The 22345-nt window shown below is 57.4% G+C and overlaps 2 protein-coding genes across 2 annotated transcripts; one reads left to right on the top strand and one right to left on the bottom strand.

The window, feature by feature from the left end:
* Positions 1 to 5807: 5807 nt before the first annotated feature.
* Positions 5808 to 8617, bottom strand: Ckb (creatine kinase B). Its single transcript, XM_055593220.1, has 8 exons — positions 8532 to 8617; positions 8086 to 8290; positions 7741 to 7895; positions 7532 to 7664; positions 7231 to 7402; positions 6563 to 6686; positions 6277 to 6466; positions 5808 to 6196 (listed from the first exon to the last, which is right to left on the bottom strand). Exons 2-8 carry the CDS (start codon positions 8276 to 8278, stop codon positions 6018 to 6020), a joined length of 1146 nt encoding a protein of 381 aa, XP_055449195.1. The 5' UTR covers positions 8279 to 8290; positions 8532 to 8617; the 3' UTR covers positions 5808 to 6017.
* A 4896-nt stretch (positions 8618 to 13513) lies between these two features.
* Trmt61a (tRNA methyltransferase 61A) lies at positions 13514 to 20291 on the top strand. Its single transcript, XM_055593238.1, has 4 exons — positions 13514 to 13716; positions 14197 to 14556; positions 17461 to 17727; positions 19230 to 20291. The coding sequence occupies exons 2-4, from the start codon at positions 14226 to 14228 to the stop codon at positions 19496 to 19498; spliced, it is 867 nt and encodes a 288-aa protein (XP_055449213.1). The 5' UTR covers positions 13514 to 13716; positions 14197 to 14225; the 3' UTR covers positions 19499 to 20291.
* Positions 20292 to 22345: the final 2054 nt, after the last annotated feature.

Here is a 22345-nt window from a genome sequence, read left to right as displayed (position 1 = left end):
CACGGGGACTGCAGAGGAAGAGGGTGGAGCAGTAGGTGGGGAGGTGGCGCAGAGCCCAGCTCCTGTCCCACTCACGCCTTGACACCAGCAAGTCCCCAGTAAAGGGCGTCTGAGACAGTGCGCTTCTCCTCGGGGCCCTGCCCTCATTACTTCGCCGAGGAGCGCCCCAGCTCCTTCGGGAAGATGAGCGCCGCTCCCAGACCGAGACAGGCCCCACTGTGTGGGGTGACTTGCAGCAGGGGTCTGGAAGAAAGGCCTGGCTTGGAGCCTGACTCGGTCGTGCCCTGTAGAGCGGGATCTGCACTGGCTTGCCTTCTCAGGGAGCTGCCAGCAGGCGTGGGCCATGCAGCCGCATCGGCCAAGCACTCAGGAAGCAGCAGATAGTTATCGCTTGCATTGGCACAGCACTGGAAGTCCTAGGTGGAGGGCCCCAGAGGACCCCTTCCGGCCTCACGAGGGCCCATTCCAGACTACCCTGAGCGTTCTGGGTCTGGACCTGCTGCTCCCCACCATCTTTCTGGCCAGACTCTTGGACATACAGCTCAGCAATCCCAAGCCTGAGTCCTAGCCACTGGCCCTGCCCCTCCCCATCCTGTGAGCCCTAGGGGAACCTGCCACCCAGAGCAGCCGTGCTGCACGTCCTTTTGTCCTAGTGGCAGTAAGTGTACCGCACGCTCTTCAGGGTTGCGTTGCTGAGTGGAAGGTCATTCATGAACTTGGGCAAACACTGGGACTTTGGTAAAAATGCAAAGTCATGTAATCCTTGACTGGAGGCCAGAGAGAAGCAGCGCCTGGTCCCTCCTTTCTGCCTCCAGTTTTAAGGATGAGGTAAGGCCTCTGGCCCTGGCACAGATGGTCCTTGTCAAGCCAGAGTCGGCAACTGCAGATCTGACAGGATGAGTTGCTTTCACGTCTCAACGTCTGGTCCATTCAAGCCCCCTTTGTATACACAGGGCTCGTGGGTGAATGGTCAGAGGCATTTTACAAAACTAGGCTTTGCTTTCAATGGAGCGGATTTGCAAAGGCTTTTTTTTTTTTCCTACCTGTTTTTGCTTTTGTTTTGTTTGGGACAACTCTGGCATGGTGAACACACTGCTTATCAGCAGCAGGTGAAAACTGACCAAGAACACAGGGTAAAGAGAACAGTGAACCAGACCCAGAGTCCAGTGTAGCAACACCACCTTTGCCTATAGAGGCATGGTAGAGCTTGCAAAATGGAGCCCTGCCCGAGCTGGCCACAAGGCCACCAAACAGCATGACACTACTCTCGGAGCAACTACAGAGTCATGATAAGTGTGCATAGACCCAGAGCCAGTTTGCTCTGCACTCCGCCCACGCCACGCGCCAGCCCTGCCGACCCCCCAGCCTGCCCTGCCCGGCAGTGAAGCTGCTGTGAAGAGTGGGAGCACAGTCCCACTTGCTCCCAGGAGTGATTTAGGCACCACCCAAGTTGCCATTAGAACCTAGTGATGAGGTGATACAAACACAGGACCCCCACTCCTGCCATGTGCAAGAGAGGATGGCCTTATACTCACTCCCCAAGGTGGCTGCCTGAATGTCCATCTTGTCATCTAGCCAAGTGAAGCACCAAAACTTTGGCTAAAACAGGGTGGCTACCAGGGAACCAGCCATCAGTACCTTAAAACTTGGCTAGAGGGCGCTCCTGGCAGTCACGCTTGTGTCCTGTCTGGGTTTTTTGTTGCAGTGCTCTGGCCAGCCTGGAACTTGCTGTGTAGACCAGGCTGGCCTGTAGGCGCTAGTTTTTCAAATGCTACTTTATTTGGGTTCCTTGAAGCTTATCCCTTCCAACTCCCCAACCCCAGGTAGGGGAAAAGGGTTTCCCTCTTTACTGCTTCCTGCTGGGTAGGATTGTAAAATTTTTTTTGGGTCAAAATCAAAATCCATCACCAGGAAATCTGGAAGTCCAGGTAAGCAGTAAAGCAGCAAGCACAGTAAGCAGCCCTCCTCCATCTCCTCCAAGCCACCGAGCCTTCTTCCTCTGGGCTATCACATTTACACCCTCAAGTCCTCAGAATTCGGCTAATTCCAGCAAAGACCAAGCTCTGCACAAGACAATTAACAGGTGTGGACAAACTAAAATCCCCCACTTGGGATTTTAACAAAAACATGTTTACATATCATAAACCAAAGCGTCCACAACACTGGCCTCAAACAGCTCCAGCTGCCACCTCTGCCCTCCTGGTGCTACCACGCCCACCACTGTCCAGCTTTTAAGTAGGCGCAGTATCTGACAAGGTGTGGCAGTCAGGAAGTCTGAGCCTCCGCCAAAACCCTTCCTCAGCCAGGCGGAGCGAGGTGTTAGTGAGGACGCCATGAGAGGGCAGGCGGCTGCCTGACACAGGCTCGGGCCCCAGCCCACAGGTCAAAAGCCCCGCTGTCACCCTGCACTCTTAGGATGAGTCTCTTTGTGCTAGGGCGAAAGATAGTTAACTTGAATCCCTGTGGTTACAGTGTGTAGCTGCCTCTGGCATCTGGGAGGCTTGTTAAGTACCAGGCTGGGGCAGAAATAGGAGTGCTGCCTAAGGGACCCTGTGGGCAATTGCAGCCTTCTAAGCTATTATTGGGAGATGCGGGCCCACCCTTCGGAGCCTGGAAAGTGAAAGCCCCAAACGTTAAAGAGCAAGGGAAGTAAACCATGACTGGGAGCCCAGAGACTCCACTTGACCTAGAGTTAGGCTTTTCTGTCTCAGTTTCCCCATCGTCAGAGAGGGTGGCGGTGGATTCCTTCCTGCTACTGTCTTAATGGGCCCCCACCAACTGTGACACATTAAATTCTTAAAATATACATAGAAAAATTTTTTTTTCAGTTTTCCTGGAACAGGGCTGGGGCTGTAACTCAGTCAGCAGAGTACAAAGCAGTACAAACTAAACTGGTAAAAAGTGCTACAAAGCCTTTCGTTTAATCCTAAACACCGCATTGCAAAAACAGAGCGTGGTGGTGCACACCCATAATCCCAGCAGGTGGTGGGTGGAGGCAGGAGGATCAAAAGTTCCCTGTCGTCCTCCCCACACGGTGAGGGCTGGGAAGCAGCTCAGTGGTAGAGCACTTTCCTATCATCTGCAGAGCCCTGAGTTTGACTTTCAAAAAGGCAAAGAAGAAAAAAAAAAAAAAAAAAAAAAAAAAAACACCAATTGCCTTATATAAGCAATACATGTTCCCTGGAAGAACTTTGGGAAAAGGATAAAGAAGGAAATCACCTGTTACCCCACCACCCACAGGCAGACTCTTCTGGGTTTTTCCATACATAATCCGTGTGGGACCACAGTGCGACATGTTTTATAACCCGTGCTTGCTTCTCGGCTCTCCCAGCCTGTCTTCACAGCACTGAGTGTGACGTTTGCCCGAACAGAGTAGGAGGGGTGGGGGAGGGCTGGGGCTGGCCAAGGTTTTGGTTTTTTGGTTTTGTTTTTTTGTTGGAGATGACCAGTTTCTTTCCTGCTCTACACAGTTTCATTTCCTGGTTATTCCTGTAGGGTTGTGGTCTTCCTTGGTCAGTGTCTTAAAAATTCTGCTAGCACCAAGTTGAGGGCCGGGGGTTCTATTAGCATGGGGGGCTGGGGGTCCTGAGGCCACCTAAAGGTGTCTTGGTGGACAGAGCCCCCACCCTGTCAAAGGACCTCCCCAAGCAGCAGCGGTGGGCGCAGCTTGATAGCTTTCTCTGGCTGTTCCTGGCCAGAACCGGACTTCCGGGTGTGCCTCCACCTCCCCCAGGATCCTTCCTCCCTGCATCCCCCAGGATCCACCCCAGCAGGGCGAGGCCAAGCTCAAGGCAATCCTTTGGACACCAGCAGAGGAAGCCTCGAAGGTCGGGAGAGCAGAACCATCAGGACGGCTGGAGAACAAACCCTGTTTCATTCCCGGCTCCAGGGCTGCCTATGGTGGACGCGCAGCGCAGCAGAGGGAACACAAGCGACGAAATTCTCCTTCTGCCTGGGGGTCCTCAGAGCCAGGAAGCAGCTCAGCCCCGAAAGGACTTGGGGCAAGGGACCCAGGTTCCCTCTCCAGTCTGCTCACAGGCCTTGCTCAGCTGCTGGGAGTTCGAGCCAGCTGGTGCGGGCACCTGAGTGGCTGGTCCAAGATCCCCGTGAGATTCATGGCCTGGAAAAAAGACATCTTTCCAGGCTAGGCTCTGCCCTCTGGGGCCTTAAGGAATACGTGGTGAGGCCTGTGGCGGTAGAGCAGGGTTTTAGGCTACAGCTCTCTGCATCCTAAGGGTTGGGATGGGGTGGGGCATGCTCAGCGCTGTGCCCACCTCCAGTGAGACAGTGTGTGTCTTACCCTAGCCACATCAGGTTAGCTGGCCCTGACCCTGCTGGTGGGGAGGGGCCTGAACCAGCAGCAGAACCTTCTGGGCTCAAGGGGCAGTAGGAAGAGTGGGACCTGCATAGGCCTGAGGGAGTTATAGGGAGATAGCCCAGGAAGCCCTCACCCACAGCAGGGGTCCTGCGTTCCTGCCTCCTGTCCTTTGGTCTTTTAATAACAATATATGGAGGGTTTGGGCCATCCATGTCCCCCTGTGCCTACTGTCCTCTAGTAGCCTTTATCCTCCTCTTCCAGAGACTCGAGTCCTTTATTTGTGGAAACAGTTCAACAGGCTGCTTTCATTTGCTGGAAGTGCTACTTGTCACCAGAGTGAAGTCTACAGTGTGGCTGGCCCAGCCCCACTGGCTGGAGGACATCAGAAAGAATGGTGTTAGCCCACACCCTGGCCTTGTCTGGGTCCCAGGCACTCCTGACCCAAGGGCCAGCCCTGAACTAATCCCAGGACTCCGAGGATGGACGCAGAGGTCCTTGACCTCTGGTTGCACTCTCAGAGGACATGTCCTGTCCTGTGCCCAGCCTACCCAGTTACCCAGTGAGGTGCAGTCTAACAGTAAGCATTCCACAGAGGTGGAATGCCTCACAGCAGGGTCCTCCCCAGGCTGGTCACCACCTAGATAAGCCCATAGCCAGAGCCCGGCCACTGAAGCTCAACGCTGTCTCCCCACCTACTGGGTCTGGGTTGACAGTCTCATCAATGTCCAGTCTGACCAGCAGGTGGCAGCACAAGATTGCCCTCTTGGAAGAGGCACTGTGGGGGTGGGGAACAGTAGCTCCAGCCCCTGGTTGATGTGGTCCGTTCTAGGCTTTCAAATGTGGGCCAGATCTTGAGACCCAACCAGAAGTCACCATGAAGATGGCTCTTAGCACAGCTTCTTTTTGTATCCAAGACCCTAACTAAGTCCTGGAGCACCTCCCCTTTGCTCTGTCCACTGATAGGTCACAGCAGAGTCCCCCCAACTCCTGGCCCTTCTCCTGGCTGACGTGGCACAGAAGCTGGATGAGTTGCAGCAGAGGGTTGTGTCCTCCCAACCGCCAGGGCCTGGGGGAGGCCCAGCAGATGAGAAGGCTCTGCTGCTGTCTGGACGGGGCTAGAGCGCTGGGCTGAGGGAGGAGGCAGCTGAGGAGGAAGTAGGGGCTGAAAGGATTATTTTGGAGCTGTAGGAGGTGTTGGAGAGAGGCCTGGAGGGGAGAGGAAGCAAGGAGATAGAACTTTGGGTCTTCAAGCTGCCAGGAAAGCATCAGAAAGGAACTGGGAGTGGGTCAAGTTTCTGACTCCTCCCTGGCTGGAGCTAACTACTAGGCTCCGCCCTGCAAGCGCCAATGTCCTTAGATGCTCAGAGCCTTAGGAGGGCCTCCCTCCCTCTCCGCCCTGTATCTTCTACGGCTAATGTTCCAGCTGCTAGGCCAGCTGACAGAGATGGCCAGGCCATACACACTGTCCCTAGGGAAGGAGAGGCACCACTCAAGAGACATAGGGCAGGCCAAACCCTACTTTATTTCAGTGTCAGCAACAGCTCAGCCATCAGAAAAATAAACTCTACCCGGGGTGACAGAAGTCTCTACGGCGAGGCTAAGGGCTCAGCCGCCAGGCGGCGGACATCAGGGGTGCATGGCGGGCGCTGTCCAGGTAATAAGTTAGGAAGCAGCAGGCTGGCGGCGCGAAGGCCAGGCTTCACTTCTGGGCAGGCATGAGGTCGTCGATGGGCTGGCCCTGCTCCAGCCGCTGCTCCATCTCAATGAGCAGCTTCACGCCGTCCACCACCATCTGCACCAGCTCCACCTCCGAGAAGCCCAGGCGGTCTGCGTTGGAGACGTCGAAGACTCCTCCAACAGCGGCGGTGTCCACGCCACCTGGGGACGGGAGGGCGGAAGGTCGGCGGGGCCGGAGAGCCGCAGCCTCTGTCCCTCTCACCTGCGCGGCCTGCCCTCACCTGTGCCTCGCTTCTGAAGCCGCAGCCGCTTGAGCACCTCCGAGAACTTCTCGTGCTTGCCCAGGTGGGGGAGCTTGATGTGCACGCCCGCCCGCAGCCCGGTGCCCAGGTTGGACGGGCACGTGAGGATGTAGCCCAGGTGAGGGTTCCACATGAACTCGTAGTTCTTAGACTTGAAGAGAGTTTCAATCTGAAGGTGGAGGAGGGGCAGCTCAGAGGGGGAGCCTGGCCGGAAGCCCTAAGCGACCTGCTCTGCCCCCACCCCTCCCCTGGCAGCAGGCCAGACCTGGGTGAGGCCAGTGCAGAACCGGGTGAAGACTTCCTTCATGTTGCCCCCCTTCTGCATGGAGATGACCCGCAGGTGGTCCTCCTCGTTGATCCACACCAGGAAAGTCTTATTGTCATTGTGCCTGGAGGAGGGGGATAGTCAAGCCAAAGTCCCTGCCAGAACATGGCCTTAGGCCACATCCAGACCGTCTCCGTAGGTGGGCGACCTCAGGCGATCCCGAGTCGCAGAGGTGCGTGCTCAGTGCGCGAGTGTGGGCTGTCGCCAGGACTCCGACCCTAGCGACGCTGGAGGGAGGCCGGGGCGCGGGGCACCTCACACACACCTCAACCGCCAGGCCCACGCCGTGTGGCAGGCCGCGGCCCCCAGAGGAAGCACGCCTCCGCCCGCACAGTCCGCAGGGCCAGGTCCCTGCCCGGACGGGTGCGGAGGCTTTTGCGTCACCGGCACCTGGCACAGTCCCGGGGGAACAGGGGCGAGGAGGAGGAGGAGGAGGAGGAGGAGAGAAAACAAGAAGCGCCGGCTCCGGAGGAGGGCGGAGAACAGACGCGGAGGGACGGGCCACCACCCGGAGTCCCTGCAGACGGCGGCCTCCCGCAGCGCAGGGGCCCCGGGCGCCCGCGGGACCGCGGTCACCGGCGGGGAGGGGGCGGAGGGAGGCCTCCTACCAGATGCCGCGAGCGTCGGGCCAGTCGCGGGCCATGCCGGAGGCCAGCAGCAGGGGCGACACGGGCTTGTCGAAGAGGAAGTGGTCGTCTATGAGCTGCTGCTGCTCGGCTTCGGTCATGCCCTTGAGCGCGTAGTACTTCCCCGACAGGTCGCCCTCCAGGCTGGCCAGGGCTGCGGGAGGGCGGAGTTCGAGGCCCGGCTGCGAGGGCGCGCTGGCCGCCCCGCTCCCGGCGGGCGTCCCCGGGCGGGGCTGGGCCCCGGCGCCCGGGAGGAGCCCCCTGCGCGCGCAGCCGGCCCTACCTTCCACCGCCAGCTTCTCGACGGCGCGACGCTCCCCGCGGCTGCAGTGCGGGGGGAGACAGAAGCCGCGGATGCTGCGGCCCGTGCGCACCCGCGAGCTCAGCACGTAGTTGGGGTCCAGGTCATCGCCGCCCTGGGGACGCGAGGTGGTGGCGGGAGTGAGCGCCGAGGCCCCGGGGCCCAGCGCGCCCGGCCCGGCCGCCCCTCACCTGCAGGTTGTCCGGGTTGAGGTCCGTCTTGTGCTCATCGGTGGGCTGGTAGCCGCCGTGCCGGGCCTCGATGATGGGGTCGAAGAGCTCCTTGAACACGTCGTAAGACTCTTCGTCGCCCGCCACCGCACCCACGGTGAGGATGTACGGGTGGCCTGGGGGAGGGGAGCGGCGACAGTGACGTCACCGCCAGCCGGGGCGAGCCGCTCGAGGCCCCTGCGGCGGAGCGCGGGAAGGGGACGGGGGACCCCGGCCCTCCGGAGGTGGAGGGACGAGCAGCGGGCTCCTCGCCCCGGGGGGGTCCTGGGGGGGGACGGAGGCCCGAGCCCGCAGGGCTGTGCGTACCCGGATTGTCTACGCCGGTCTGGATGGCGTCGTCCACCGTGAAGCCGCTCGGCGTGCTCTTGGCGCGGAGGTCGGCGTACAGCTCGGGGGTCAGCACCTTGGCCATGTAGTTGTTGTGGCCGCTCAGGTCGGGGTACTCGTCCTCGGCTGGGAAGCGCAGCTTCTGGGTGTTATGGCTGTTGGAGAAGGGCATGGCGGCGGCGGGCTGCGGGGAGGAGCGGGGTCAGGGGAGCTCTGCGCCCCGGCCCCCAGGGACCAGCGGACGGCTCCGACCCCCCCCCCCCCCGCTGCCCTCCCCCCTCCCCGGCGCCTCCAAGGTCAGCCGGGTCTGCAGAGTCCGGCGCGGGAGCATCCCCAGTTCCAGGCGGGTCCGGGGCGCGCCCGCCTCGCCCGACACCCCTGCGTCGCGCCCCCCGTGGCTGCCCTCGGCCCTTGGGTCCGCTCACCGGGATGCCAGATGGAGCAGGGGCGCAGAGTGCCTGGGCAGCTCCGAGCGCAGCGCAGAAGAACGGCGGCCGCTCGCTGCTCCGGCAGCTCTTAAGGGGCGCGTCGCCAGCCGCCTATTGGTGGCTATTTATAGCCCATTCATTCCATTGGCCAGCGCTTTAGGGTGGTGCCGCTGCTTTGTCCGAGGCGACAGCCCCGGACACCCCTAGGCGCCCACCCCAGCGGTCCCCGAGTCTGGGCTCGGCCGCGCAACTTGGCCATCTCCGCGGCGCTCGCTCAGGACCCTGAAGACGGAGCCCAGGGCCTTAGATACCCTAGAGCTGCTCCACGCGCACTGCTCCGGGGCAGGGGACCGAGTCTGGAAAGCCAGCGCTTGAGGCTCCTGCCTTTCCTGCCTCCGTCTTGTCAGCCGGGCCACAGTGGCCAGAGCGTCCAGGTTTCTAACCTTAGGTACGGCAACCATCCAGGCAGTACAAGATGGCACGGAGCCACTGACCTTCCTCAAGGTGCCCGCGGGCATCTCCTGGGTGTTCTTGGTGCAGCACCAGAGGCGCAGTCTGGCTGTGGTCCCGCCCGGAAGCACCCAGGGTGTTCTGACCTTGGGCAGGCTCTGAGGAACGGAGCCAAGACCCTGCGACCCAGACCCTGAAAGATTCGAGACACTGAGCTCTGAGAGGGTGTTTTTGATTCTCCAACCCCCTCCCCAACCCCTGGCCCTCTCCTCAGGGGACCGGTTTCTACCCCCACCCACCCACCCACAAAGACAGTACCCACGGTTGGCAGGCAAACTCTGGGTGTGGAGGAAGCATCGGAACCAACACATCGGAACAGTCGCTCGCTCTCCCCTGCCCCCGACAGGTATGGGGAGACCTGGAGGGGAGGCCTGGAAGACTGACTGTAGCCCGTGCCGGCTGTGCGCTGGAATGTGTGAGGACAGGCTTTCCCACCCTGCCTGCAGCTGCCAGCCGCTTCATCTTTTCTGGAAAGTAATTTGGCAGTATTTATTAAAATACTTCTAACTCCATGACCTAGCAATTTCACTTCTAGGAATCCACCCTATAGAAAGAACTGTGTCCCCTCTCTGCACATAGATCAGGAAGCACGTGGAGGGAAAGACAAGTTCAGAGTGGACCCGATGCTAGGCCTGCAAGCATGCAGGATGGTGGGTGCCGCAGCTGATTAAAAAAAAAAAACAAAACAAAAAAAAAAAACCCACAGAAGTGAGGCCAGGCGAGGCGCTGCACGACTTTAATAAGAATTCAGGAAGCAGAGGCAGGCCAGTCTCTGTGAATTTGAGGACAGATTAGTTTACAAAGTGAGTCCAGGACAGCCAGGGCTCTTTTACAGAGAGAAACCCTGTCTCAAACACATCCACCCACAGCCCTCTCACGGCTGGACTAATAAAGCAATGAGAGACGCCTTCATCTTTGTGCGTTTGACAGAATTCCTCCAGTCGTTTTGTCTTTGAGACATTCCCTCCATAGCCTTGGCTGGCCATGCTGGTCTCAGACTCGGAGGTCTGCCCGCCTCTGCCAACCGAATACTGGGATTAAAGGTGTTCTCCACCATACCCTGAGAGCCTAGTTTTGGAGAAGTAATAGCAGACTGAGGAAGGGAGGAGCAAGAACACAGTCAGCCCCGGAGAAAGGAGCAAGGGGCATAGGGACCCTGCCTCTCTGCTGGGGGTAGGCAGCACTGAGCAAATGACTGCAGGAGGGATGACAGGAATTCCAGGCTTTGAGAGAATATGCAGAAGGCTCTGGAGCAAAGGACTTGGGGCAGAAGACCTGCCTGCCTGCCTGCCTCTGCCTGGGTGAGCAGGAAAAGCCACCGTTGTTCTGTCCTCAAAGCTACTGCAGAGAACCCACCGTTTTCTTGCTCACCTCAGCCAGCTTCAACCTATTCTAAGACAAGAGCTCATAGACCAGGCTCCTCCTGTCTTGGCCTCCCAAGTTCTGGTGTTCTAGGGTTGAGCCACCAAGCCCAGGTCCAGTCACTATTTTGTAGGCCAATAAAACAAGCCCACATAAGAAGGTATGTGCTGGGCATGATGGTGTCCAACTCCTTTAATTCCAGCACTCAGGAAGTAGAGGCAGCTGGTTTTCTGTGTGTTAAGGCCTGCCTAGTCTACATAGTGAGTTCTGGGACAGCTAGGGTGACATAGACCATGTTCTCAGGGGTGGGGGTTGGGGAAGGCAGCAGGAAGATCAGGAATTCAAGCCAGTCTGGGCACCCATGAGTTCTTGTCTCAAATAAAAACTCTATCCGACGGCTAGACAGCAGGTGCGCCATAAGCCTGTAATTCCTGGATTCTGTGCCCCCTGCAGCCCCTCCCCCACCTCAGAAATATCTGTATCCGCCTGCCTACCCAGTCCCTGCCCCTATCAAGGAAGCTGCTTTTGCCTAAGCCCCAAGTGCTCAAGTTTCTGTTTGTAGAAATAGAGAGGAAGCAAACTTGGTGTCCAGTCTGGGGTGGGGGTAGGGGGCTCAGGGCTTCCTCTTTCTCTCCAGCATTTACAGCTTCTCAGCCCCCCTTCCCCTTCCCCTTCCCATCTCCCTTCCAGGGCTCTAGTAGAGGTGAGATACAGAAAGCAGGACTGCAGGGTCACCCACCCCAGTAGTAAACCACACCCAGCACTGGCACAGGCTCTTGTGATCTTTAGCCTCTGTCCCATTCTACTACAGATACATAAAGGAAGACTGGTTGTTGAGGGAAGTGCTGCCTCGGAGGTCCAGATATCCCCCGACGGCCCTCGGGTGACGAGGCTTCATACAGCAGAGTGGCCAGACAGCTGTAGGCCAGGTGACAGCAGGGTGGGGAGATGAAGGGGCCTTCACAGCCTTCAGACCACAGTATCAATGTGAGGCCCCCGCTGGGCCCATTGCTTGGAAGTCCGGTGGCCCTCAGAGCAAGGGAGCAGTGATGGTCTGCTGCTCAAGCCTGTCCCTGACTGTGGATCCTCTTCTTCCTTCAGACTCAGTAGCTGGTTTGGCAGCTTCTGGGCCAAAAGCTGGATGACATCACCCAGCAGATTTATGGTCCCCTCTCCTTAGAAATCACACCAAGTCATACATTAACCACAGGGCTGGAAGAGGCCTCAAGGGAGTTCCAGGTCTTTCACAGAGCAGGGTCCAGCCCAGCAGAGCAAACGAAGACATAGATAGGGCCAGGCTCCAAGTTCTACACAGAGGCCACCCGTAGTCCGGGCCCAGGGTGCACCGCTTCCTCCCTTTGCCCTTGCTCATGGAATGCAATGGGGATTTTGTCAGGAGAGGGGCAGGGGCTACAGGGCACAGGGCAGCAGGAGGCTGTGCCAATCAAAGGGGACCTGCCAGAGGTGCAGGCTCCCCTCAAGACCTCTTCAGCTTCTCCTCTGGGGCTGCCTCTGCTCTTGCTCCTCCCTTCAAGTGTGCTATCGGTTCTTTAAAACTAGGCTTTGGACTTCGGTCCCTCAGGGCATGGTGGAATACACCTTTAATCCCAGTATTCAGTAGGCAGAGGCAGGCAGATGTCTGAGACCAGCATGGTCTACATAGTTCCAGGCCAGCCAAGGCTACGTAGGGAGATTACATTCTGTCTGAAAGACAAAATGTAATCCTACTTGAACCAGGTTGCCCGTATGATGTTAGAAAAAGGGTTCAATGACATGACAGTTGCACAAAGCATCAATTCTTGTTAGGAGAACCCAGTGTATAAACTGCCATGGGAAATCCCCCTACTCCACCAGCTGGGGTCTCAAGGAGACTGGTTCTGCTTAAAGACTGCAGGCCGAGGCTAGGCATGACAGAAGGCTAGGTCTGAGACTGAGGGTGGACTGGAGAAGGACACAGGAAGGACTGGGAAGCCAGCAGTGGGCAGCTGGGATCAAGGGAAAACCCTGGCTGAGCTCATAGGCTGGGTGGAGACAGTCGGGACTGGTCTCCATGCCGCTGAGAAGCTGGGGGAAGAGGAACCTCCCAGGGGAAGCGGAAAGTCTAACTCTCCAGAGGAGCAATTAGGATGTGCATTGGGCTGTGCAGCAATAAGGGAGTGAAGCAGCCTGCTAGAGCAGGGGTTGTGGAGCCGTGGGTATGGCTGGGATGTCTCGGCTAAAAGCGTGACTCCACAGCACGAGAGACCAAGAAAGGCCCTTATTGCCTGTCCTTCCAGGCCATGGGATCACAGCCAGCCAGGGCGGGGACCTGAGGAGGTCTGAAGTCAGGCCCCTGGCTTTCTAAGGCAAGGACACCACAGGGTGGCCTAGCCTGGGCGCAGAGGATTCCCACAGGCCGGCAGGACTCTAGAAAAGGCAGGCTTGTGGGGGCTATTTTACTAGGCTACAGTAGCGTCCTGCCGGAGAGCGCAGCCTGGAATTGGGCGCTGCGACACTCTGCTATAGCTGGTCTCATCCCCTTCAGCTCTGCCAGCTGAGGTCTACAGGAAGGCTCCCCACTCACGCTCCCTGCCCCACACCGCCTCCCCTCTCCACTGCACACGCTCCACTCCCTTCACGAGGAACCCAGGAGGGCTCCGGATCAGCTCGGCAGAGACAAAACACCACCCCAGCTTCCCCTTTCTGCCCGGCCGCTAGCAGCTCCTCCCCCAGGTCACGTGTGAGCCCAGTTCCTAGTCTCTCAAGATGCCAGGGAATGTAGGAAGGGACTCTAGACTCCCTTTCCCTCAGGCAGGGCCTAGCCTAGGGACAATTTTGCAGAAGACTCCAGACTAACCCTGCTTCTTTCACTCGACCTGGCCCTCGCCAAAGCCTTTGCTCTGGACTCCACTTTTGGGGATTCATCCTGGAGCTCAACCAAGGTGGTTTTGGAGTCGTTTGCAATGACAAAATGTCCTGCAGGGAGGCCCTCGGGTTTGACAGCTGTCAAAAGTGCGCTTTGGGGTCAGGTGTATCCCGCGGGCAGAAGCCTCTTGCAGTGGGCAGCCGTAGGAGGCCGCATGCGGTCGAGCCGCTGGCGAACAGGGGACTTTTATTTTGCATAGGGCTCGGATCTCTTAGGCAACGCGCGAGCGTGCACAGAGGACCGCAGCCCGGAGACGCCGGCCAGAAAACGTCCTCTGGGAGCGCCTAAAGGACAGCGCGGCGGCTCCCAGCAACCACCGCGTGGGCCTTAACGTCATCAAAGAGCGCCGGAAGCGTGGCGGTGATAGCCGAGCCACGTGTGGAACCGAGAGCTGGCGTCAGCTGGGTAAGTTTCCGAGCTGGGATGCGGAGCTCGGGCGGGAGCGGCGCTGCCGGCTTGCTCGCAGGTCCTGTGCTGTTGCGCGGGAAGCCAGCCTTCTCTGCCGTCGGGAGGCCTCCTGGGGACCTTGGGCAAAAGGGTTCCGGAGAGTCCGGGCTCGGAGGTGACTTCGCTCCTCTTGCTGGTGAACGCCTCTCAGAGGCCACCGCCTTCACAGCCTGGGAATGGAGAAAAGACTATGTTCTTGGTCCTTTCTGTGTGGGGATTCTTGGGCCTCTACCATTGTGCACTCTCTTGTTTTCCCCAGATCCAGAAGGGTTCTCCATATGTTAGGCCCAGAGTGCAGCTCTGTTCGGTTGCCCGAGCAAAAAGTCAGCTACTCCCAACCATACTGCTTAGAACCCGGACCCCACAGACCTCTGCCCCGACCACAGAACCTCATCCTGCTTCCTGGTCCTCTGACTTCACACCCACACACTTCCTCAGGTCCCTGACCCTTGGCAGACGCTAACATTATGAGTTTCGTGGCATATGAGGAGCTGATCAAGGAAGGCGACACGGTCATCCTGTCGCTGGGCCATGGCTCGATGGTGGCGGTGCGTGTGCAGCGTGGGGCGCAGACCCAGACCCGGCATGGTGTCCTGCGGCACTCAGTGGACCTCATTGGCCGCCCGTTTGGCTCCAAGGTGATCTGCAGCAGAGGCGGCTGGGTGTACGCGCTGCACCCCACTCCTGAGCTCTGGACAGTGAACCTACCCCATCGCACACAGATCCTCTACTCCACAGACATTGCCTTACTCACCATGATGCTGGAGCTGCGGCCGGGTTCTGTGGTCTGTGAGTCAGGTGAGCTCCCCTGGTGTTTTCACAGCCGAGCACCTTCATGAAAGTGGGAGTCAGACACACAGTTAAGACAGTTTGCAGGTGCAGAGGTGCACGCCTGTGATTCCAGCACTTTGGGAGGCAGAGGCAGGTGGATCGCTGTGAGTTCAACCCCAGCCTGGTCTACAAAGCGAGTCCAGGAGAGCCAAGGCTACACAGAGAAACCCTCTCTCGAAAAACGAAAAACAACAACAGAAATCCCAAACAGCCAAACGAAGTTTGCAAGCCTTCTTGCAGATGTGTGTTGAACTACTTGGATTTCTATTTAGCTTTCACTTAACGATTCCCCTTGCCAGGGAGAGAGTGGCTGTGAGGCATGAAGACAGAAGGCAGAAAAAATTACTAGCTGGTATCATTGAATTGACAACTGGTGGGGACTGACCTGGGTTGGAGAAGGAAGAGAGTCTGTGAGGGTCTTGGCAGTCTCTGGTGGGTGAGGGCTGGGCTTGCTGGGTGCTGGCCAAGGTGCTGACTACTCATTTCTAGGCCCGCTGTTCCTTCCTGGAGAAGGGTTGGTTTACCCCAAGAGCTCACTGTAGAGAGAATTCTGCCCCACACTTATTCACAGCCAGACCCCTTACCTAGCTCCATTGAAGATTAGCACTGTTAGTGATTCAAGGCCAGTGGGTGGATAGAAATGCCAGAGAGTGAGCTCTTCCACATACACAGCTTTAGGTAGTATGGCCTCTGGATGTGCAATCTACGCATGTGCCTCTGCCAAGAATGACTCCAGGATTGGATGTGGCTAGATTGTTGCTAGTGTGTTTCTTCCTGGGTTAGGAAGCTGGGGTCCAGGGTCAAAAGAGTTCACATTCTCCCTGCTGCTAGCTTTCTGGGCCTTTGCACCGCTTTCTCCTGCAGGGAGAATTTGGAGGCAGTTTTAAGCGCTCTCCTCATGTCCCCTGCCTTAGACGGCGTCCTCTCAGGCTCTCACCCCATTTCAGTTGACCTACTCCTGTGGCCCCTTCCCCGTCCTCAAAGAGGGCAGGCAGTGAGCCTGGTGACCCTGGGTGCTATTGACTAAGAAGTGCCTAACACAGGGAAGCTTACTTGAGGGCGATTTAGAGGGGTCCCCAAACTCAGGAAGTCAGGGATCTGGGGAGACCTTTGAGTTAAAAATGATGAGGTACTACTAAAAGCAAAAGAAAAGCTGTACCAATGCCCTGAGGCAGGAGCACAGGCTTGGTGAGGAGGTCAGTGTGGCTGGAGGGGGAAATGAGGGCGATGGAGCGGTAGATGAGGTTGGAAGGGCAGTAGGGTTCCCTTTGGAGGGCTATCAGGAGTCTGGAGTTGCTCTTGAATGGGAAGATAAGCCCTGCCACTGTGAAAAGCATGGGTCTGATTGACAGAAAAAAGAACAGAGGCAGGACTAGAGGCCACAGATAGCTGAGGGCGGGACCTGGCAGGTTAGAGGTAGGGTGGGAGACTAAACAGTCTGGCCCCTGCAGTGGGTCTCCTGGGTCTTAGAGTGATCAGGGTTGGATGGTCCAGCTTTGCTCTTAGGGTTTTATTGGGGGGGGAGGTCTTGTAAGAGCACTGCTACAGTAGGGTCAAGAGGACACATTGCTGGGAGTGGTCACCAAGCACGGGTACTTGGAGCTGTTGAAGGGCCAGTTATGGGCATGAATGCAGGCAGAGCTAGCTCAGAGTGTATGACCTCTGGTGAAGAAGGGCAGCCCTGCCTCCAAGGAAAAGTAGTGGTTTTGTTTGTTTGTTTGTTTGTTTGTTTGTTTGTTTCTCTCTCTGTATAGCCCTACCTGTTCTGAAACTCACTCTGTAGACCCGGCTGGCCTTGAATTCATGAATTCAGAGATCTATCTGCCTCTGCCTCTTGAGTGCTGGGATTAAAGGCATGAACTACCACTGCCTGACTGAGTGGAGAGTTTATTTTTTTATTTTATTTTAGGTTTTTCGAGACAGTATGTAGCCTTGGCTGTTCTGGAACGCACTCTTTTTTCTTTTTTTATAATTTATTTTTATATTAATTACAGTTTATTTATTTTGTGTCCCAGCTGTAGCCCCCTCCCTCATTCCCTCCCAACCCCACCCTCCCTCATCTCCTCCTTGCCCCTCTCTAAATCCACTGATAGGGGAGTTCCTCCTCCCCTTCCATCTGACCCTAGTTTATCAAGTCTCATCAGGACTGGCTGCATTGTCCTCTGTGGCCTAGCTAGGCTGCTCCTCCCATGGGGGGTGGGGAGGTCAAAGTGGAACTCACTCTTTAGACCAGGCTGGCCTCAAACTCACAGAGTTCCAACTGCTTCTGCCTCCTGAGTGCTGGGATTCAAGGCATGCGCCACAGCCACCCAGCAATTGGAGGCTTTTTGACTTTTTTATGGGATGGGTGGAGCAGGTTGGCTTTATGTCAGATGAGTTTGAGCAACAGCAGGAGAGTTGGCCCTGTACTGTGGGGATAGACTTAGCCAGTTTGGGGGTGTGGGAAGGATGAACTGAGTGAGTCAAGGATCTCATGGGAGGAGGTAAAAAAATGGGCAGCAAGGCCTATGGATAACCATCGTGTGGAAGAGGCTAGGTCCCAGGATAGGACAGGCTCTGCTTAGACTCACCCTGTGTCAGCCCCCTGAAACCATGCTTCAGATTCATTCTGTGTGTACACTGGGTGGGGCTGCTCCTTCCCCACATGTGCCTGTACTACATAGCTCTTCAACTTCAGCCTCAACACCCCAAACCCAGGCCAAAGGCTGCCAAGAACAGACAGGTAGCTCGTGGTGTGACATCCACCTCAGACCCTGGCCCAGCTGCCGTCTTATGCCTGCTATGAACTCCTTCCTCCTGGAGAGGATGAAGGTTTATGGGTAGGTGTGGTCCTCAGGTGACCCCGCAATCCCATCTTGTTCCTCCTGCCAGGCACGGGCAGTGGCTCTGTCTCACACGCCATCATCCGCAGTATCGCCCCCACTGGCCACCTGCACACGGTGGAGTTCCACCAGCAGCGGGCGGACAAGGCCCGGGAGGAGTTCCAAGAGCATCGGGTGAGCCAGTGGGTGACCGTGCACACCCAGGATGTGTGCCGCAGCGGCTTCGGCGTGGTCCGCGTGGCTGATGCGGTCTTTCTGGATATCCCATCACCCTGGGAAGCTGTGGGCCATGCCTGGGATGCCCTCAAGGTTGAAGGTGCGTCGGTGGTCAGTGGTGGTGCTAAGGGTGCTTGTAGGGGATTAAGCTTCTGGGTCATCTGGAACCCAGGAAGACCCTGGTTCCTGTAGGCCACTGAGTGGCAACGGCCAGATCATGGCTCCTTTTTTGCCCAAAAGTGAGCCCTAGCTGGAGACCAGGGTTAGGGAAGATGAGTCCCATTCTCCAGCCAAGACAGGAACTCACTGGGGCAACTCCATCCAAGTGCAGGCAGGATCTGCATGACGGGACGGGCCAGGATCCAAGCTGGAGGTCATACGCAGTCCCCTACCCCTGCCATTTCCTGCATTCTCCCTACACCCCGTGCTACTGAGCCAGGCAGCTGGACCCTTTTAGGGAAGATGCTGGGTGTGGAGGTGGAGCGATGGGGAGGCCTGGGGAAGGTCGGCTGCCAGCCAGAGTCTGAGTCCCAGTGATTTTGCCTTTTCTGGAGAAGAAGCAAGCTTGGCAACCAGGGCTGCTCTCCTCCCAGCTCTGTACACAGGGTGGAGGAGCCTCTCAGACAGACCTCAGGTTCTGCCCAGACCTCTCTGCCTGCTGCCTGCTGAGATGCTCTAGAGCTGGGAGTGGGCAGAGGTCCACACCTCACAGTTCTCTGACACGGGGTCTTTGGTCAGTCCAGCCTCAGTGAGGCCTGAGCCAGGCAGGTGAGCCTCCTTGCAGAGTAGTCAGAGGCACCTATGCCTGCTTTTTGGTCTTGTCCCATGTCCCCTTCTGGGCTCTTTCCCCAGATCTTCATGCTCTGGGTCCTTAGGTGCCTTTTTCACAGGCCTGGTGTTTTCTAGCACTGCTTATCTCTGGTGGCCTCTGGCAAGAAGTATTTGGTGTGACAGTGGGCCCCCTATGCTGGCATCAGGCCTCCTCCTACCTGCAGATGTCCAGTGTCAGGGAGCCCTCTGGGTACCAGGCGTAGGGACATTTGTACATTCCCACTGCCTGCCCAGACTTGCTCATGATCTCTACCAGGATAGGGATAGGGCATTTTCACAGTCTCTGGGCCAGCTGAGTGAAGGCTGTGGGCTGCCCCAGTGGGAGGCAGCAGGGAGGAGCTCAGACTGCTCTCTTTAGGCTCCTCCCGTTCCCAAGAGCCAACGACAGCCTCTAATTTTCTGTGACAGCAGCGGCCCACACACCGCCCCATGCTGCCCTATTGTTAGAGCTATTCTTGGGCCTGGCTCTGACAGCCCTGACCCCCAGCCCTCCACTGCCTCCTACAAGAATGGTGATGCCTTCTGGCATCCAGGGAGACCTAGGTATCTTGGTCTAGGGCCTGATTGCTGACCTGGGCTCCTGCCCCAGTGTGGGCCAGCAGGTCAGGTATAATTGTACAGCTTCCTGAGGCCCCTGCATAGCTCCCTGGTCTGAAGGCTTACAGTCTGCAGGATTTTACAGTCTGTAGGATATCCTGAGCTAGCCTCAGGTCCTGGGTGGGTTGCAGGTGCTACTGCCCTGCCCTCAGCCCCCATGTTTTGCTCCTACAGGTGGACGCTTCTGCTCCTTTTCTCCGTGCATTGAGCAGGTGCAGCGAACGTGCCAAGCCCTGGCAGCCCGTGGCTTCACAGAGCTCAGCACCCTGGAGGTGCTGCCACAGGTCTACAATGTGCGCACCGTCAGTCTGCCCTTGCCTGACCTGGGGGCCAACGGCTCAGAGGCCAGCTCTGATGCCAGCCCCTTCCGTAGTGGCACACCCATGAAGGAGACTGTGGGCCACACTGGGTACCTGACTTTTGCCACCAAAACCCCAGGCTAGTGAGCCGGGACAGGAGCATCACAGACAAGCAAGGAGCAGAGGCTGCCTTATATGGTCAGCCACTGCCTGTGGGGCTTGTGTTTAGAAATAGATGGCAGGGTGGGGCAGGGGCCTTCTGGGTGGTTGAGGGGGGTGAGCAGGCTGACCCTGTTCAGGAGGAAGACATTCCTGTCTTCTGAGAGGGATGCTCCACCTCTTCACTGCCCAGCTCAAGCTCTGCTCTTTGTTGTCAATGTGAAGTTTCCTCTCTGGGCACTGCCTGAAGCCTGGGCTGACCTACGGGCAATGGACTGCTGCACCCCTGGCCCTGCCCTCATCCCCTCTGTACTTCACTGAGGCTGCTGGAGGGACCAGGCTGGCCCTGGGGTAAAAAGAAGTGACTCAGTAACTCGAGGGCCGCACAGGCAACAGGTGCTCACAGACCTGTGCCTAGAGTCCCTGATGCGCTGTCGTCTGGAATTAGGCACCATCCTGTGGAGGTGGAGTCCTGCAGGACAGGTGCATGCCTCCGGTGACCTGTCAAGCCCATGCTGGAGCTAGGGACAAAGAGGGAGTCAGAGGAGGCGGTGCATGGACTAGGATCCCTCGCTGTTGACCTGCTGCATGTGTCACCCGGGGCCTGGTGTCCATTCCCGGTGTGTGGCTGCTTCAAGGGAATCTCGGTGCTCAGATCACACTGGTGTGAGGCTGCCCTCCAGCTGCTGCTGATGTATGGAACCAGCCATTGAGAGAATTGCCTGTGTCATGTTGACCTCTAAGGGCACCTGATAGAGCAATAAACATTTTTGTCTTATGCTGACTGTTCTCCTGGCCGCCGGAAGAGCTGTCCTTCAGCTGAGGTCCAAGCCCACTGCTCCACACATGGCTTCCTGACCTCTGTCCTTTCCTCTCGTCCCTGAGTAGGTAGTGTGGGGTCTCCAAGCTCTAGGACAGCAGCACAGGACTCGCCACAAAGGCACAAGTGTGTGGCTACTTCCACGCACTGCAGAAAGGCCCTCTTGTTCCTAGAGGTGAAGTAGAGAGTCTATGGCTTAGGACACAGGCCTCCCTCTATAGCTCTTGTCAGTGTTCCCAGTGGCAGCTTCCCAGGTGTGCACCCTGTGCAGTGTCAGTCCTGAGAGGCCTGGGTGCTGTTGGAGCTGTTCAGGGGCCCTAGATGCCTAGCCTTGCTCCGGGGCTAACCCTTCCTCCAGGACTTCAGACGTAACAGCTAGCCCGAAGGACAGAGGAGAGGTTCCTGGGCCATGTTCAATATAAAGTGGGTGCCTTCGGTGCCAGCTCTGAAAAGGTTGTAAGCTGGAGTAACTGGGCACCCTGTTACCTGGCCTGACCAGCCCAAGCTCTCTGTCCTCGGGGAAGGACTCCTGGCCAGCAGGTAAAGGGTTAAGAGATGGCGTTGCCATGGAGCAGAGCCTGCTCAGTTGTAGACACATAGACCATATAGCCAGTAAGGGCCAGGTTATGTCTTTTTCTTTGTGGGTCTCACCTGCTAGGGGTCCTGCAGAAGGGACCGTGGCCAAGGCCAGAAAAGGCCAATCTACCTGCTGTCCCATGGGATAACCAGATTCTGGCTTTTGTAGTCTCTGGGCCTTGGAAGATCTACCCAACCCCAGTTAACCTGTAAGCCCAGCCTAGGCTGGAGCTCTACTTGGCACTGAGCATCCTATTTTTGTTTTTGAATCAGGGTTTCTCTGTATAGCCCTGGCTGGCCTAGAACTTGCTCTATAAAACAGGCTAGCCTTGAACTCAGAGATCTGCCTGTTTCTGCCTCTTGAGTGCTGGTATGAAAGGTTTGCACTGCTGTGTTGGCTAAATCATCCTTTCTTGGTTGCTTTCCCAGACTGACCTACTCTTAGGCAGAAGCATTCCGGTCAGCCATGCTCTGTGCATGCCCTACAGTGATCTGCTGAGGGCTTCCTCGGCACAGAAGCCCCATGGCAAAGGAGAGGCGGGGTCCTCCCCGGGTCCTACAGACGGAGCCTGACTCCCAGAGGGCCATCCCTGCACCCATGCTTGCTGAGCCCAGTTTGCTGATCCTGAGTGCACCTGACTCAGAGGCTTGGGACTCGTCATGGGGCAAGATCTTGGAAACTTCCCATCCAGCCTGGCCCTTGGGTCTCTGGCTGGTAGTTTCTCCTTAGCTCTTTCCCTGGCTCACAACCTCCTGCAATTTGACCAGGATAGCGTAGCTCCTTGGCAGGGAGCCTGATGTGGGTGCCCACCCCCGGGGGCACCCAGAGGTGCAGACCCTGGTTAACTGTGGGAAGGACTGCTGGGCCAGGATAGTCAGCTTCCTGGGGTGGACCTTCTTCCTGGCCACCTGAAGTTGTACTCGGGCCTCAAAATGTGCTGCCCTGTGCTTGAGGGGTTTGCAGCAAGAGCCCTGGGATCTAGTGTTGGTCTCCGGGTGAGGAGTGAGTGCTGCTGGAGTTGTCAGGGACACCTTTGCCGTTTCCGATCGTCTAGGTCTCCTGGAACCTGCTCTTGGTGCTGTGCGCTCTTTCCTCCTGACCATTGAACAGTCGGTCACCTCTTCCTGCCTCAGCCTAGTCTGCATCCTGGGAACAGGCAGCCTGCCGGGGACTCCACCGCCAGGGAGATGCGCTCCCTGGCCCCTCCCCAGTGCAAATGCTGCACAGGTTGGAGAAAGAAGTCCTCCTACACAACTTGTACACCGAAAGCCATAGGGGGACTTTGGTGAACACCCTGTGGACTTATGGCCATCCCAGGGTGGCCATAAGGGTGCTCGTGCCTGCGCAGTTTAGGGAGGACCCTCCTTCAGGCCTGCACTCAGGTCATAGGAAAGTGCCCAAACTCCCAGCTCTGCGCCCCCACTGGCAGGAACTT

This window comes from Psammomys obesus, unplaced genomic scaffold (assembly GCF_907164565.1).
Source record: "Psammomys obesus unplaced genomic scaffold, mPsaObe1.curated_primary_1811, whole genome shotgun sequence".
Lineage (NCBI taxonomy): Eukaryota > Metazoa > Chordata > Mammalia > Rodentia > Muridae > Psammomys > Psammomys obesus.
This window is presented reverse-complemented; position numbering and strand designations above follow the sequence as displayed.

Bases quoted from the DNA above. Each gene is read 5' to 3' on its own strand.
- Ckb (XM_055593220.1), bottom strand. From the start codon at position 8,278: ATGCCCTTCTCCAACAGCCATAACACCCAGAAGCTGCGCTTCCCAGCC. The intron at 7,403-7,531 runs GTAGGGCCGGCT...GCCCTCCCGCAG, and splicing joins CGAGAAGCTGGCGGTGGAAG to CCCTGGCCAGCCTGGAGGGC. The intron at 6,687-7,230 runs GTAGGAGGCCTC...CCCCTCCTCCAG, and splicing joins CCCGACGCTCGCGGCATCTG to GCACAATGACAATAAGACTT.
- Trmt61a (XM_055593238.1), top strand. From the start codon at position 14,226: ATGAGTTTCGTGGCATATGAGGAGCTGATCAAGGAAGGCGACACGGTC. The intron at 14,557-17,460 runs GTGAGCTCCCCT...TCCTCCTGCCAG, and splicing joins TTCTGTGGTCTGTGAGTCAG to GCACGGGCAGTGGCTCTGTC. The intron at 17,728-19,229 runs GTGCGTCGGTGG...TTGCTCCTACAG, and splicing joins GGATGCCCTCAAGGTTGAAG to GTGGACGCTTCTGCTCCTTT.